The 17,001-nt window shown below is 41.9% G+C and overlaps 1 protein-coding gene across 3 annotated transcripts in view; it reads right to left on the bottom strand.

The window, feature by feature from the left end:
- Znf236 (zinc finger protein 236) overlaps positions 1 to 17,001 on the bottom strand; it is a 99,020-nt gene that overhangs the window by 13,939 nt on the left and 68,080 nt on the right. For 2 of the 3 annotated variants that reach the window (XM_087895900.1, XM_048419094.3), the window contains exons 26-27: positions 3,731 to 3,918; positions 2,248 to 2,379 (exon numbers count right to left, since the gene is read on the bottom strand). In XM_087895900.1, coding sequence (XP_087752026.1) covers positions 2,248 to 2,379; positions 3,731 to 3,918 — 320 coding nt within the window. Of the gene's footprint in view, positions 1 to 2,247; positions 2,380 to 3,730; positions 3,919 to 5,057; positions 5,140 to 17,001 lie in introns of those variants that run through there. The other variant, XM_048419096.3, reaches the window with a different exon arrangement.

The following is a 17,001-nucleotide window of genomic DNA, read 5'->3' as shown; positions in this document are numbered from 1 at the left end:
GCTCTGGCTCTTATCAGTATATTTTCATCATTCAAGGTTACCCCACATCTCAGTTCCCCATCTGCTATGGTGACAATTAGACACAGTGGAGCCACACCGAATTACACAGAAGTGTCCTAGAGCAAAGTCAGCCTCAGACACAGCAGCAAGCTTTACCGCCACAGGAAGCGACATGAGTGAAAGAAAAAATGCCAATGGCAGCAATGTAGGCTCCCACGACACAACCCTCAACTGCCCAGTCTTGAGCCAGCACCATGCCAGGAAGAGACAGTGGAAACAAGTTACTCTGACCCTGTAAAGGCAGCCTATAAGGAGGCAGTATGTGCTAGAGATACACAGAGACGCAGGAGAGCATTCGTCATGTCGTTCCAATTTGGATTTCTCCCCAGTGAAGGATTTGGCCAGGGAAGAGCAAGACCCCACCTGATAGTCCTTGTAGCAAGCAGTTTTACCAACTCAGCATGTGCTCTGCTAGGACCTGAACCTCCTCACACTGCCACTATCATCTACTGATGAGAAAAGCGGAGTTCATGCTAGCGTGGGGCTTCTCAGAGCTCTCCAGTTGGAATATGGTGTCACAGTAGGTATACATTGGTCAAGGAAAAAACCCAAGTTCCTCACCACTTTCAGTCTCCTGTCAAAGGTTTGGTGGGAAGCGGAGCCAGGCAGAGGCCTGAAAGCATGGATGAGGCTCAGACACTGACGGTGGCAAACACCTCTGAGAACACCTCATACTGACTGCTCACTTACGCAAATCAACGTCCCCTCCCCACTTCTGTATTTAACATTTTGAATTCTGAAAAACATAATCACAAGCTAGATCAAGTTTTTGTTATTTAGTCCACTTCATTACTACCTACTACTAAAATGGAGTAGAAAAACCTCAAGCTAATTTTAATATAAGAATACTCTGTGGCTTTGGAGGTCAATAAAACTGAATGCTAAAGAAAGGCACAAATTACAGAACAGCAGATCACTAGTCACATAAAACAAGAAGTGGGTACTGGTACTGGTCCTGAATAAGGACCTTAGAAACTCAAGGGAGCAGACAAACAGACTGGAAGCTGAGCTCATGATCAAGGAGTCACTGCTTTCCCTAATTATCAAGGTTCATGGTGGACAGTCAAGGACTAGGTGCTAAAACTCCACCACATACCTGGAAGAAAGGGCTCCTGGGACATAACTTATAAGTCCTGGGGGCATCCTTCCAGGTAAGTGCACTCTGCTAACAACATCCTTGACCATGTCAGGCAGTTCGCTAACTTGAAGTTGATGGTGGATACCTTGTTCTGTTTGCCTGGGGACCTGGACCTCCCTCCATCTTGTTAACCTGGGGTGGACGCAACTGGTAGCTAAGTTAGCAACAGGGGCACTCCATATCTACCTACTCAACCCAACGACTTGGGAAGTACTGTCCTGTCACCATTGCAGGGACTATCAAAACTTCCTGGGACACTCCACTGTGGTGCACAGCTAGGCCTGAGTGCTGGATGTGAGCTCCCCCGACACCCCTCTCTGCTGCCTCTACTCTGTACCCTTCTACACAAATGAATTATTTACACACACTGAGATACAGCTACATGCTCTGGTCTCTGAAGACAAGACTGGGAAACTTTTTGGTGTTGCTAACATCCAATCTCATGAAAAAAAAATCCTTGTGCTGTTAAAAATCTGGTAAACTAGTTATGCCTCATTTCTGAAGAATATAAAGGTTAGAGCTCCCCCAAATACAGAGATCACCAATCACTTATTCTGGTTCAGGCTCAGCCAAGTATTAGAAAATGTTTGTAGACTTTCCTATGTTCAGACTATCATTACTACACGTACAGGTCCTAAAACATACACTTCAAGAAAAAGAACAATTAAACAAGAAAAATGTCTTACCTATATGCAGGTAAAATGCATATGAAACGTAAAGGAAGAAATAAAAGAACCAATAAGTGCTTCAAAAAAAAATACACAAAATGAACTAATAAACATTAAGTAAAAAGCCACAAGAAGACTGAGTAGGAAACAGGTAGCAAACACTGTATGACATTGCTGTTGGCCACATCTAAGATGGTGGTTCTAAGCCACACCTATCACTGACCCAGGTCTGGGGAGTTGTCACCTGCCCTGGTCATGAGACCCACAGTGCTCAGCACCTCTGCTCTGGGTCTGACAGGATACTCTTCATTGACTAAGGGCATCCCACATGGGCCTTTCACTGTTCCTTCTGATACTGAATAAGTAATGCAGGTGCCATACCTGGAAAGCTATTTCTTCACCAGCAGCCGAGGAGGACTGTGGAGTGTGGCTCACTAATATGACTTGTGGTGAGCCTGCTCCACTTTGGCCTGAGAGAGAGGGATCCGTGAGCAATGCTGGGAATTGCTGGCCCTGGTAAAAGATTATTATCATTTTAGAAGTTGTCACATTATCAAACCACATAGACTTTTTTAAAAGACCATTAGGGGTTGGTAATATGGCACAGTGGATAATAGTATAAAATGCCAAAACACACACACACACACACACACACACACTATAAATAAATAAAAATGTAATTAAAATAAAGACCTTTTATGGCACAATCACTTTGGAAAGCAAAATTTACTACATGACCCACGGTAAAAGAGATGACACAAAGGTCCATCCAACAGCTGGCAGAACGTCTCAGCAGAAGAGCTCGTTCACAGCAGCCTGAGTGTGGAACTGCTCCACTCTCACCAACTGCTGGATATGCAGATGGACTAAGGGGTACTCATGCAAGGGAGTACTACTGTGACCCCCACACACAAAAGAATATATTCAGCAATGAAAAGGATAAAGTAGATACTATATGCTGTACGACAGGGGTGAGCCCTGGAAACCCATTCATAAAGCCCTACATGATGTATGAAGACATTTACATGGAATACACAGAATAGACACACCTGCAGAGAGAGAGCAATGGCTACAGAGACTGTAGGTGAGATCAGGGCAGTGCTTATTGTCAACTGCATCTAGAGTCACCTAGCAAACCTCTGAACATGTCTATGAGGAAATGTCTAGCCTGGGGTACTTGACAAGTGAAGATCCATCCTGAATGTGGGCAATATATCCCACTGGGCTGAATAAAAACAAGACAGCAAGATAAGTCAGATTTCATCTCTCTCTTCCTGTCCAGGAATGCCATGTGACAAAGCTGGGGAACTGGCACAGGGGCTAACTAGGGCTGGACACTGATGGATGGCCACTTTCTTGAACAAGAAAGGCCCCCCTAGGCAAATTCACATATTTGAAGGTTTGCTTCCCAGTTGGTGAACTGTTTAGGAAAGATTAGGAGGTGTGACCTTGTTGGAAAAAAGGGTGGGATTTGAGGTTTCAAAAGCCTAGGTCAGTCCCAGTCTCAGTCCCATGCTCTCTCTCTGTCTGCTGCCTGTGAATCAAGATGGAAGCTCTTAGTTACCGCGCTAGCGCCATGCCTGCCTGCCTGCTGACAATTCCCGACCATGACAGACTAACCCTCTGAAACTGTAAGCAAGTCCTCAAAGTGCTTTATAAGCTGCCTTGGTTATGACAATAGAAAAGTTAATAAGATAGCAACTGATTATCATTAGTTATATACAAGTCAATTTAAGTTCTACTCAATGTTACAAGAAAGTTTCTTACCAGTTAATAATTTCCCCTCTTGACAATTAATATGTAAAGAACAAATTTATAAAGCCTTTTCAAATGGTCCTAGAAGTTCTCTCTGTAGAACACTCACCTGAGAGGTGATATTCAGTGTAACTGTGTCCAGACCTCCAGACAACATGCCCTGAGTATCAGCCAGGGTCAGCGTGACACTGGCATCACCACCCACACCTGATGAAGACATAACCAGGTTCTGGGTTGAAATGGCTGATGGTGACATCGGTGTTGTTGAAGGAAGGCTCCCACTCGTAGGATTAAGTTCTAAAAAAGAAGCAAAATAAAGAAAGCTGAGGAAACACTGTCCTAGGGCCTGGGAAGAGTCTGAAGAGCTGATCTGAGACCTTTGTCACCAGCACTGCGCAACACAAGAAAAACCACAGATCGCCTCTGATGCACTCGGATGACAGAGGCTTTCTTTGGAGTCTAGGCAGTACAAGCACGTCTAAGCACGTATCCACTTCTCCCGCACAATCTGGCAGGTGTGCCTAACCTTTGACTCTTCGAAACAGCAGCATCATCTACGAAGTTCATGCTTGAGAACCATGCAATCAAGTTACAAAAAGGGGGGAAAATCGTGTTTTAAGTAAATTCACAATTTTGTGTCAGTCTACATTTAAAGTTATTCAGTGCCACCTTTGCAAGTTAGACATGCCTGATAAAGGAAAAAAAAAAAAACAGAAGAGGGAAGATAGGCCTCTGGCCCTAGTCAGTGCTAATACCATAGAAAGAAAACTCTGCAAGAATTTCTAAGACCATAGACCGCTGAAGAAAAGAACCAGGTGGGACCCATGAGACAACTAGATACCAAGTTTAGTGGGCAAACCTGACTCTGCTGTTTCCTCACATGCCCTCCTAAAGGTCTACTTATTCTGAAATGCAAGCTGTCAAAAGAAATCTCACATACTTCTGATAGTAGTAACATATTCAACATGACATCCTCATTTTCTTTTGATGCAACAAAACCTTCAAATGTTTTACTGAGCAGCCAATGATAAGACAAGGAAGATAACCAGAGCAGATTAAGCAAAACCAGACAAGCCTTTCCTTCTGGAAACACACACCTATGCCCTCCTGGCAACTGAGATGGGCTAGAACAGGATCATCTGTGTCCTGCAAGGGCATCAGCATTGAACACACATGCACAACCGGTCTACATGCTTTGTTCTCACAACCCTGAACCCTTAACCTACAAACATATGCTCATTATCCTGGACCAGGACGGTGCCAGGCACTGAGGACCCTAAAGCAATACTGAAGCTGAGTTCATAAAACTATGACCTTGTAAGGTAAAAATAAAAAAAAACAAAACAGGCTCCTGCCAATACCTCTGTGACCTGTGTGACAACAAACAAGAGCCTCGCCTAAGAGTCAGGGGCCAACAGGAAAGCCAGGCTACTTACTTGTAAGTGGAGTTCTCCAAATACAAGGCCTCCATAGATCCACACTCGTGGAGTCCCATAATGTGCTGCACAGACCTGGAACCTTCAAAAGCAGTACAACCATTAGGAGGCTAGGATCGTGCGCACAGAAGCAGCCACTGGGGCTCCCTCCCCCCTGCTCACATCGTCCACATTGCTAATGCACCAGAAGAAGTACAGTTCTGAGGAGGCGTCTCACGCATCAGCGCTAAATTACAGATCACCACCAGCAGGGCTCCGTGTGCTACCTCCACATGTCCTGGCTCATGCACTAACACTTGGTTGCTGCACAAGTGACTAGAAACAAGAAAAGAAAGGTCCTAGGTGACACTATGAGGAACAATGTCACAGAGTAACTGCCTGGGAGCCCAGGGGAACTGGACAGAAGCCTGTTTCTCAGAATCCCATCTCAAGTCATTATTAAAATGAGTAAAGTAAAGCTGACACTACTCACTGCTACTGGATGGCTCAGAACTCAACCTCACCCTGCCTGCTTAGGTCAAAGAACCAAAGGGCCTCTCCCACCCACAAGTAAAATGCATCTCACTTCCTAGTGATGACCACACATCAGAAAGTTCCAACAGGACAGGAAATCTAAAGAGAAAAATGAAAGTCCACTTGTTCAGGGAACAACTTCAGGTAATGCCACAGTTCTTACTCAACACAAATGAAGAATCCTCCACGGCATTCTCAATCAAGTCACTTTTCACAGAGACAGACACCGCCAAGAGCTACCCCAGTAGAACTGAAAAGAACACAAAGCTACAGCAGGAAAGCAGAGATTTCCCTAGACACATGGCTGGGGTGCGTTACAAACAGCTCTTCATTATCATGTTAACCTCAAAAAAGTACAAGTGAAGTCTAGTACTTAAATAAGGGCTAGACTTATTTTTCTGAAACCACTGTTCCTTCAGGGCACAACTCAATAAAGTCTTATTTTACTTTATTATGATTACAATAAAAAAGTGACCTTTAAGAAGAACTGAATACGTCAGATGTGGTAGAACATCCTATAATGCCTGCATCCAGGAGACCCAAAGAGGAAGACCAACAGCTCAAGGGCAGCTGTAGATACATTGCTAGCCTGAAGCCAGCATGGGCTACCTGAGATCTTGTTCTGAAAACAAAAACAATGAAACAAAATAAACAAACAAAAACCATGTTCTATGAAATCACACTTGTGCCACTTGTTGGCCTTAATTCTCAGGCAAATGGAGTCCTATTGAGAAAGTTCTTTTCTACACACACATCATGCAAGTACAGCCTATGCTTTCTTCTGGTGGTTTCTGTGTTCCAGGATCCAAGTTTACATCTTTGTTAGTTCCTTTACACAGCGACAGATCTGTACTCAATTTCATTCTTCAGCATGTATACAGCACCATTTTTGAAGATGCTTTCTTTTCTCAGTATATACTTTTTGGCTTCTTTATTGTATATGAAGTGGTTGAAGTTACCTGTACTCATGTTTGGGTGTTCTTCAATCCTGTTTCATTAGTCTACATGTCTGGGTGTTTTTTTTTTTTTTTGCCAGCACCCTATTGTTTTTATTATTATGGCTCTGTAATCTATCTTCATAAAACTAAAAAGCTTTTGCACAGCTAAAGAGACAATCAGTTGGGTAAAACACCTGCCCACAGACTAGGAGAGAATCTTTGTCAGCTATATATCTGACAGAGGATTAATATTCAGAATATATAAAAACTTAAAAATGAGTTAAAAAATAATCCATGGGCCTGGTACCTGAACAGAGTTCTCAAAAGGGGAGGGGGTGGCTTAGAAATATCTCAAAATATGTTCACCATTCCTAGCAATTATGAAAATGCAAATCAAAAACAACTTTAAGATTTTATCTCACCCCAGTCAGAATGGCAAAGATCAACAAAGCAAAGAGAACCCTCATTCACAGTTGGTGGTATTATTACAAACTGGTTTAGCCATTATAGAAACTAGAGTGGTGAAAAAGCTAAAAACAAGTCTACCATTTACCCAGCTATACCACTCTTGGTATATGCCCAAATGACTTAACAACTTATTCCACAGATATCTGCTTGCCCATGTTCCTTGCTGCTCATTCACAATGGCTAGGAAATAGAAACAACCAAAATGTCCTTCAACTGACGAACATAATAGAATGTAGTACATAAACATTATGGGATACTATTCAACTGCAAAGAAAATGGAACTTTTTCTTTGTAAACTGTGCAGGTAAATGGAACCAGAAGAGATCTTATTGAGTGAGGCAACCCAGACCAACACAGACACGTTTCATGTTCTCTTTCATCAGAAGCGCCCAGCTCCAAATTTACAGATGTGAATACATATTCTGGAATAACTTCAGAAGTCAGGAGAGTAAAAGGGACTGGTGACAGGGTAGAGGGGTTGGGGAGCAGAGAGAATAGCAGGGTACAAGCAATCTGGTCAAGGAATGGAAAGGGGGTCCTTAGGGAGAGGGACGGAGGTAAATACAGAAGATGGTGGGAGCAGGCTAAGGAGGAAAAGTAGATACGAGTGACCCAATTACGGAAATGGAGAAATGGGGAGAAAGGTGGACTCTTTAGGGATGGGAAGGGAGGTAAATACAGAAGGTGTGGGGAAAGTAAAATAATAATAAAGATGACTGAAAAAAAGTAAGAAATCATACCATTAACTATTTACCTTTTAAAACCCCTTATAATACATGTAATTCTGTGTATAAATACACATAAATAACTTAAATGAACTTTTTTTTATGCAGGCTGACAATGTTCCCTCCAAGAGTCAAAGACCATCTAACAAAACCCTAGCACCAGACATGAGAAGCCCTCTTTTGAGTTGTTGCTCAAGGCTGTTCATGAGATTCCCAAAACACGTTGCTACTGTCCTTGGTTTCCCCGAAAGGTTAAGTCCCTATTGCTGAAGACATCATGTACTTGAGAAGCAGGGCCAGAGGCCCATAAGCTGGCACTGACCAGAATGCCTCTTCCCTGAGGCTCTGGAAACACTGTGGAAGGCAGCAGAGAGATTGTAAGAGTCAGACAATCAGTGTGCTTGCTGTAAGATTTGTCAACTAGTACCACCACAAGGTGTCATGCAGGCTTCCAGAACAGGTAAGCAACCACAATCCTACACAGCTATAATACCTATGAATCACAAAAACTGGCATGGTACAAGAAATCTAATATGGGTGCATTAGTGGCTGGCACACACACCCTGGCAATAACCAACAGCTCTCTAACTGGACTTAAGACCCACTCAACAAGAGGGAAACCGTGCCTGGAACTGGATACCTGGAAAACTACACAGTGCTAATGCAGTCACAGATCTTGGAGCAGAGACTCTATCACTTTACTAAACCAGCATAATCCCTAAAATGTCTAAACATCTGTCCTTACACCCGCAGGTAAGTATAATCCTCACTGCTCATCAAGGAAACTTCTCTTTGCAACAGTCACAGACCACAGAAAATCACAACCAATCAATACATCTACAACACACTCCCATAGTTAAGGCTAAGGAACATTGTTGGAAGAGGGGGTGGGAAGATTCTAAGAGCTAGAGGGTCAGACAATTTGCTGTGAGATTGAGTCTATCAATAATATCAGAAGCTACACTCATAAGGTCTCACCAACATGACTGCCTAGACATGAACTCAAAAAGGACAATGAAAGACATTCTAAAATGGATAGGAAAAAGCTCAAGAGACCTACACAAAAGACTACAGGCTGAGATGCTGAGATTTGGATTAAAGGTCTTCTACAGGGAAGAGCATACTGTTTAACTATCCAATAAGAAATGGTCAGTCCTGAAAATACACACACAAGTAACATTATAAAGACTACTCAGGTTTTATTTAGGAATACACACACACACACACACACAGAGAGAGAGAGAGAGAGAGAGAGAGAGAGATACATATGTGTATGTAAAAACAATTAATGAAAAAGGTCATGAATTTGAAAAAGAACAAGGGGGAAGGGAAAGGGAAAATGATGGAATTGTATTATAATCTCAAAAATAAAGAAAAGGCATATTAACAAGGCAGATCCTGCTTTAAGTTTGTTGAAATAAGGTCTTTTCTTCTAAGAAAGCATAATATAATTTTATAAAACTTCAGAAGTAGTTTGAAAGATGTAATAGTTTTTTTCTTGCAATGAAGAAAAACAACACACAGACGGACGGCCAGGATGGAGAGGCTCAGTGTGGCCTTGGTTCCTGCACTCCTAATAACTTCCACGGTGTAGCTGCAAGCATGGGGAAGTGCTTTTTGCTATAAAAGCTGGGAAATTTTGTTTCTGAACTGTTAGAAAGTAATAGCTTGCTTGTAAATCTAGCGGGAACTAAAGCTAAAGTAACCTATGCAGTACAAACAAAGAAACGGCCTTTACTTCACAAAAACAGAGCTCTACTCTAGGAAAAGCAGACTAAAGAAGAACAAAATGATGACACGCGCTCGAGATAAACTTCATTATGAATTCTACACCTGTACTGGCGACTTTGCCTCTGGAGGCTACCTGGGAGACAGTGGGGAAATTGTTTGTTTGTTTTGTTTTTTGCCTTGAGATAGGATCTCTACGTAGTCCTGGTTATCTTGAAAATCTCTATGTAGACCAGGCTGGCCTCAACTTACAGGGAAAAGAATATAAAAACTTAGTAGATTCACGACTGAAGGACAAGTGAGTGAACGGAAAATGCAGATGGCTCTGGGAGGTCACATCCTACGATATATTTCTATGTTACACATGGAATTAGAAGATTGAATTTTTACTCTGAGTCTTCTTTGCTATTTTCTTTTTCTGTTCCTACCTTTTAGAATGGAACTTTGTACTCTAATCTACCACTGCACACTGTAAGTGTATAATTACTTCCTTGGTTTTTTTTTAAATTTAAAGAGTTCCATGACTCTATTTCACCTCAAGTTTCAAAGATTTGTTCTTGAACTTCTAAGTGATAATGAAACTGTAGAGACTAGTGAAGGAATTATTGTTTTAGCTGTAGGCAGGGAAATTATAACATATCAGGCAGAAACATGACTACTATTTCATTTTCTTGGAGATGAGGTGAGATGTGTTTATCAAATTGACCAGAGGTGGTCTTGGGATGGTTAACACTATCTATCAGTTTGACTGGGCCGAGAAATCTGTGACATTAGTAAAGCAGGTTTCTGGGTGTTTCCAGAGACAGTTACACCATGATGGCTCTAAGCTAGGCAATCCCATCACTGGGTGCTGGCAAACTGTGGAAGATGGGCGTCTGGTAAAAGGAAGTAGTTCTCTGGAAGCACACTGCCTTGTCACTTCCTGTCCTCTCTGATTCCTGGCTGTCATGAACACCTCTGTTCCATCACACCATGATATTCTGACTCCTGTAGAACCAAAACTAACCTTGGAAGAAACTTCCTGAAACCATGAGCCAAAATGAATTCTTTCTCCTATTTATGTCAGGCATTTGTCGTGGTGCCAAGATCTGACTAACACAGACCCTCCATGAAAACCATGCTGGTTCATTCTATTGTCATCTTGACATAACCTAGAGTCACATGGAAAGGAGGAAACTCAACGGAAGACTTGCCTCCATCGGACTGCCTGTGGGACACTGCCTTGACTGCTTACTGACCTAAGAGAGCCCAGCCTGCTGTGGGGAATACAATCCCTAGAGAAGTGGGCATAGATAGGAGTTTTAAAAAGGGCTAAGCAGGAGTTGGGGAAAAGCAGCCATCAGCTTTTCCCTGTGGTTTCCACTTCAGTTCTTGTTTAAATTCCTGCACTGACTTCCCTCAATGATGAATTATGACCTAGAAATATAAGCCAAATAAATCTTGTTCTCTCCGAGTAGCTTTCGAGCAGTGTTTTATCACAGCAACAATAAATAAGTATGAAGAAACATAATATCTTACTGTGGAGAGCCAATTTAATCTTTGGGGAAACAGCCTTGAGGATGAAGGGTAGGGGTTGAAACTCGACATTTCCAGAGGAGTGCAGGGTCCCAGGGACCCACTCTCTGATCCCACACGAGGAAAACACCTTTGAACCATACTGAGTAGTAAAGACGGTAAACACATGGCCAGTGGTTAAATTTCTAGAGATGATAAGAAAGAATACACTTCAGACCTTTAAAACACACACACACACACACACACACACACACGTGCGTGCACACACATACACACTCAGACTTTTGAAGAAAGGTTACCGAGGTTTTATGCTGCATAACTTTAGCAATACACAATGTATGGTGATTATTTTACCCATCACAGACTCAATTATAACCTGAAACTCTAGATGCAGTCAATTATAATAGAAAAAGTTTCCTAAATTGAAGGGCTTGCAGTGGGGGGGCACAAAACAAAACACAATTAACTCTTTCGTTTCAAGTTACTAAATAAAGAATTAAGCTCAATGACACTGAATTTAAAACTTTAAACCAAACAGACAAGCAAGGCAGGACCTGGGTAACTTTACAGCAGCCAGGAGAAAGGCGGCAATGACTGTGCCCCAAGTTCTGCTTTTGGACATGTTTGCACCTGCTAATGTGCCAGGACAAAGCTCACAGGAAGCCCTTGATCAAATGAGAGGGATAGAAGGGGATGAAAAATTTCTCTGAGTCTGTAGCCATGACTGTGCTTTCAGCTAAAGCCGTCCTCAGCTCAGCAAAGGCCAACAGAGTTAAACAGAAATATACCACAGACTTCCCAGAATCCATTTCAGCTCACCAAGACATCTTCAGGGGAGCTATGAAGACAGTTTTCCTATGCCCTATGGTGTACTCTCAGCACCATCATGTGCTACAGTGACAGACACACAACGGACTCACGAATTCTTCAACACCTAGAATATGGATGAGCCACAACTACCCTGTTCAGTCTAATACTCCCAGATTTCATACAATTTTGTCACACAGTAGATAAATAAACAACTGGCTGATAACGTATTTTGAATGAATATAGAAGATATAGTAAGGACCTCTTAAAACAATGGGGGGAGCCAATTAATCAGTCAGTGCACATATGCTTAACCTACTACACACCTGTCCTCAGTATCCTGTAACATGATTAATAAAAACCCAGAGACAGACACTAGGGTTCAACCTGAAGGTCAGAAAAGCAAAACAGCCAGCTACTGGCTCTGACCTTGACATCAGCCTGAAATGGCGATGCTGCATCCAGGTATCTCAGACTGAGACTGTGTTTGTGAGCTGTCTCCTCCCATTTTATATTCTTCTCTGAGATTAAAGGCGTGCATCACTGGGATTAAAAGCATGCACCACTACAGCCCAGTTTCTATGACAACTAGTGTGGCTACTAGGATTAAAAGTGTGTGTCACCACTGCCTGGTCTGTAAGGCTAAACAGTGGGGCTGTTCTCTCTGATCTTTAGACGAGTTTTATTTATTTATTTGTTTGTTTATTAAAATAAATAAAATGTCACTACAACTTCCCAGCAACTATATGACACTACTGTAGTTCCAACAGTGACACAGTAACTCTGCTGCACTCACGCACCCTTACTGTGGCCCTACAGCCATAAAATGCCCAGTAAGTGTCATATTATCACTTTAGGCAAAGGTGATAATGTCTAATCAAAAGGAAATGTCTAAGACAAAGCCCACTGCTCTCAGAGCTAGGCCTTTGGTTGTGAACCCACTGAGTCAGTGCTTCCTGACACACTCCCCAGGCTTTTTTCTCTGGAAAACGAAGTTAACAAATGAAGGAAATCTCTGATCTCTGTAAAGTACGAATAATACTAGGTACATATGAACTCCCAAGCCTTTTTTTTTTTTTTTTTTTTGGAGACAGGGTTTCACTTTGTGGTCCTGACCGCCCTGGAACTTGTCTGTAGACCAGGCTGATCTTGAACTCAGAGATCTGCCTGCCTCTGCCTCCCAAGTGCTGAGACTAAAGGTGTATCCACCACATCTGGCCAAGCCTGACTTTATGCAACACAGACAGAAAACCTTCTTCAGTTTTGTTAGTCTGTCATCTAGAGCTGAGAAAGTCACAGCCCAGAACAAAATTAAAAAGCAGGATAGACTTCTGTCCTCACAGAAATACACACAAAGCAAAAATACTTATGAGATGATACATCACAGGACAAAACCTGAAGCTAATGTGTTCTTTGTGCTTTGAAGGACGTCTTACTTGCCCCCTCCTTTGGAAACAGAGTCAAGACATAGAGCTCTTGCTGACCGAGAACTCCTGACCTCCTCAGTGCTGAGATGAAGCTATGTGTGCTCTAAGATGCACCACGCGGTATAAAACAGTGGTTCTCAGCTGAGCAGCACCCAGATCACAGGCAGCATCTGACTTCCCCTTGAGGAGGGCTGCAGCCCTGGGTGGACAGAAACTGTGCCAACTGTAAGGGACCAGCACAGACTATCAATAACTTATTCCTGGGAGTAGATAGGGAGCTACTCTATAAATAAAATCAAACTTGTGGGACACAACAAACCAAGGAAAGGGTATAATTCTCTCACTAGGGCCCCATAAAGTCATGGACATCTAATGCTATGATGGCATGGCCTCACAGCAATCTACCAGTTGATACTTGGTGCACATGTCAAGGATCAAAAAGGAGAGGACTCCTCAACTGCCCCGGGATTTTCAGGTTGGCATGGTCCCTGTACTGGACTGTTTTATGGCAACTTGACACAAATTAGAGTCATCATTTGAGAAAAACTCTTCAATCAGAAACAAGCCTGCAAAGCATTTTCTTAATTAGTGATTGACAGGGGAGGACCCAGTCCATTGTAGGAGGGGCCATCCCTGGGTTGATGGTCCTGTGTCCTATAAGAAAACAGGCTGAGCAAGCCCTGTGAAGCAAGTCAGTAAGCAACATCCCTCCATGGCTTCTGCATCAGCTTCTGCCTCCAAGATCCTATCATGTTTGAGTTCCTGTGCTGACTTCCTCTGATAACAAAACTGTGATGTGAACTGAATAAACCTTTCCTCCCCAAAGTGATCTGGCCAAACTGTTTCATCACAGCCACAGTAACCTGAAGACAGTCCCATTGCTGAAGTTGGTTTACTCAACTGCCTGCCTGTTCATCTGCTCAACCATCCGGATCTGGACCTGAACCCACTGTATTTGTTCTCAAACCCTGATTCAGTCTTTTACCTCACACCTGGAACAACCTCACTTTCAAACCACGACCCTAGCAGCTCCTTCCTGGTACTGGCCTGGTTTGGTATCATATCAATATTTTTCCTCAGCCCGCTTCTGAAATCTCTGAACTGGAACTCTGCAGCCTCTTTATTAGCCTATATTCACTCCAAAAACCACAAATATGGAAATATTTACTGTATGCTTTGTGATATGAAAATATTAAAAATTAAGATTGGAATGAAAGACCCTCCACTCATCTATGGCAGGACTATATGACAAAGTGCTGTCACTGAAATGTCTAAACCTTGTGTATTTGCTGCTATTTTAAAAATTCTGAAATTGTAGAAAGAAAAAACATGTTTACCTCTTTCTGGCATATTGCATCATGACACTGTGTCTCCAGAGTACTAGAAAAACAGGCATAGGTCACAATGCCAAGTCCTAAAAGAGAGTCGTGTGATGTGGGAGGTCCTTCTGTATGTGTGGCTTTTACTCGTTAATGAATAAAGCTGTTTCAGCCTATGGCAGGGCAAAATAGAGCCAGGGAGAAAATCCGAACAGAGATAGATAGAGAGAGTAATTAGAGTCAAGGAGATGCCATGTAGCTGCTGAAGAAAAGAGATGCTGCTGCCAGAACCTTAACATTGCCTACAGATGAACAGAAATGGATTAATTTAAGATATAAGAGATAAGTATGAATACATCTAAGCTATTGGCCAAACAGTATTATAATTAATATAGTTACTCAGGTCTGAGCAGTAGGGAAACAAATAAGCAGTCTCTGACTGCAGTTTAGTTCCTTCGTTTATTAAATGTGAGCTCTTTACCTATATTTTATGATGTCTGTCACAGTTGAATCCATGGCTGCGTGCCTACCTAGTGTAATACAGCAGAGCTGCATAAAGAATCATCTACAGACTGGCAGGCCACTGGTCACAGGTCCCAACAACAGACTTATCCTTCACTTAGTTCACTATACCCAAACTAATTGAGATTAGTAAGATTGCAACTCCCAAAGAAACAGATCTCAAAATAAAGTTTTAATTTACTCTTTAATAAATGTGCTCAACATACAGTACTATCCTCAAAGCTTTTGGGGTTTTCTGTTTGTTTATATTTTGTTTTTTCTGTTTGTATGTTACATTTATTATGTTCATTTGTTTGTTTTGAGACAGTTTCTCTGTGTAGCCCAGGCCGCCGTCCTGGAACTCAAAAGATCTGTCTGCCTCTGCCTCCCAAGTGTGGGATTAAGGGCATGCGCCACCACCCCCAGATGGTAAACTTTTGCTTTTTAATAATACTTTGTAACATTAATAAATATATGACCTATATTTTCCTCAATGGAAGTATCTGTCCATACTTTTTAAACTACTTGAGAATTCTACTTTATTTAGGAACTGAAAACCACATTTCACTTAAAACCACATTTCTTTTTGAAAAACACTTTCACTGAACTGAAAACACTTCCAAATGTAGTTCACAACCAGATGCAGTTAAAACTTGTTTACATGTGTATAAGGGACATCACCAAACACTAACAGAACTTTCCTTCGTCAGCTTCCACACAACAAGCTTTCAGGTTAGCCAATGCTGAACATCCTGTGCTGACGGCTTCCCCTTCAGTGTATCCCAACTGCTTGCCAACATGCATTAGCATCTGTGACATGTTCCTATAAGGGACATGTGCTACTTATCTAAATGATACACAACACAACAAAGACATCTACTGAAGCTTCCATGAAAACCACATGAATGCTTTGGAAGACTTGAAAAAGACAAGATGCCTTGGAACTTTGCTGTAATATCAGGAGTGAGTGAAGTAAGACTTATGGGAAAAGAGCATCAGAGGATGAAGATGCTGTACTGCAGTCTTGAACTACAACCTACCCCTGGGCACTCCAGACAGACAAGAAATGCAGCCATGCATTATAAACACGAATATGGGAAAAATAAAGAGAAAACATTACTATTATCAGCCAATCATTTAACAGACCCCAGGAAGAGTGCTCCAATCCATGCCATGTTACTGAGTCTCACTAGACATCACTTTTCATCAACTGGCTGCAAGCATCCAGTCAGAGATCATCTGCTGGGTATGAACAAGTCCAGTTTGGAGAGGAGGACCATCCTTCCTTTTTATTGTCTCTAAATGTTAGGACTTATACACCCCTATAAATCTACATGACTTAAATAACACTTATATTCACCTGTGCATACCATCCTGTGCATCACACAAACCAAGTGACAACTTGTATATGGCATCAGATGCTTTCAACAAGTGACACACAATGCTCTGCCTGAATAACCAGCCAGAAATTGTCTGACTCAACAAACCCTTTAAGTAAAATAAATAAATACTTAATGTTATATACGGCTACCCTTTTATGATATCCATAGCAATAGCATAAGAATATGGCCAAGTATAGAAAAACAAGAAATAAAAGTGAAGAACTTAGTTTGTAAGCTATAAGTAAGAATTCTGCAGATGCTTTTGATAAGACCTAACACATATCCAACACTGAGAACACTCCAAAAATAATAATAATAAGAGTTAGTGAACCATACAAAACCCAATGTTAATAATATGTGTTGTCCTGCAGCAGGTAAAAGTCACAGCATGACATTCAAAAGTACAAATACATCTGAAAGTAAGACCCTCCTGAAAAACAAAACTTCTACTTGGAGTTTTAGTAAAAATGCTCTTACTTTATAACTGTTCTTACAGTATAAGTGTAAGGTGGTTATGAGCTTTAAATGCACTGTTACATGAGAGCAAGTGCTATAAATAACTTATGGGTGGGGGTGCAGCTGCCTGCCAGCATGTACCTATGCACAATGCCAGGCTTAACC

Source organism: Myodes glareolus, chromosome 13 (genome assembly GCF_982192425.1).
Source record: "Myodes glareolus chromosome 13, mMyoGla1.1, whole genome shotgun sequence".
Classification (NCBI taxonomy): domain Eukaryota; kingdom Metazoa; phylum Chordata; class Mammalia; order Rodentia; family Cricetidae; genus Myodes; species Myodes glareolus.
This window is presented reverse-complemented; position numbering and strand designations above follow the sequence as displayed.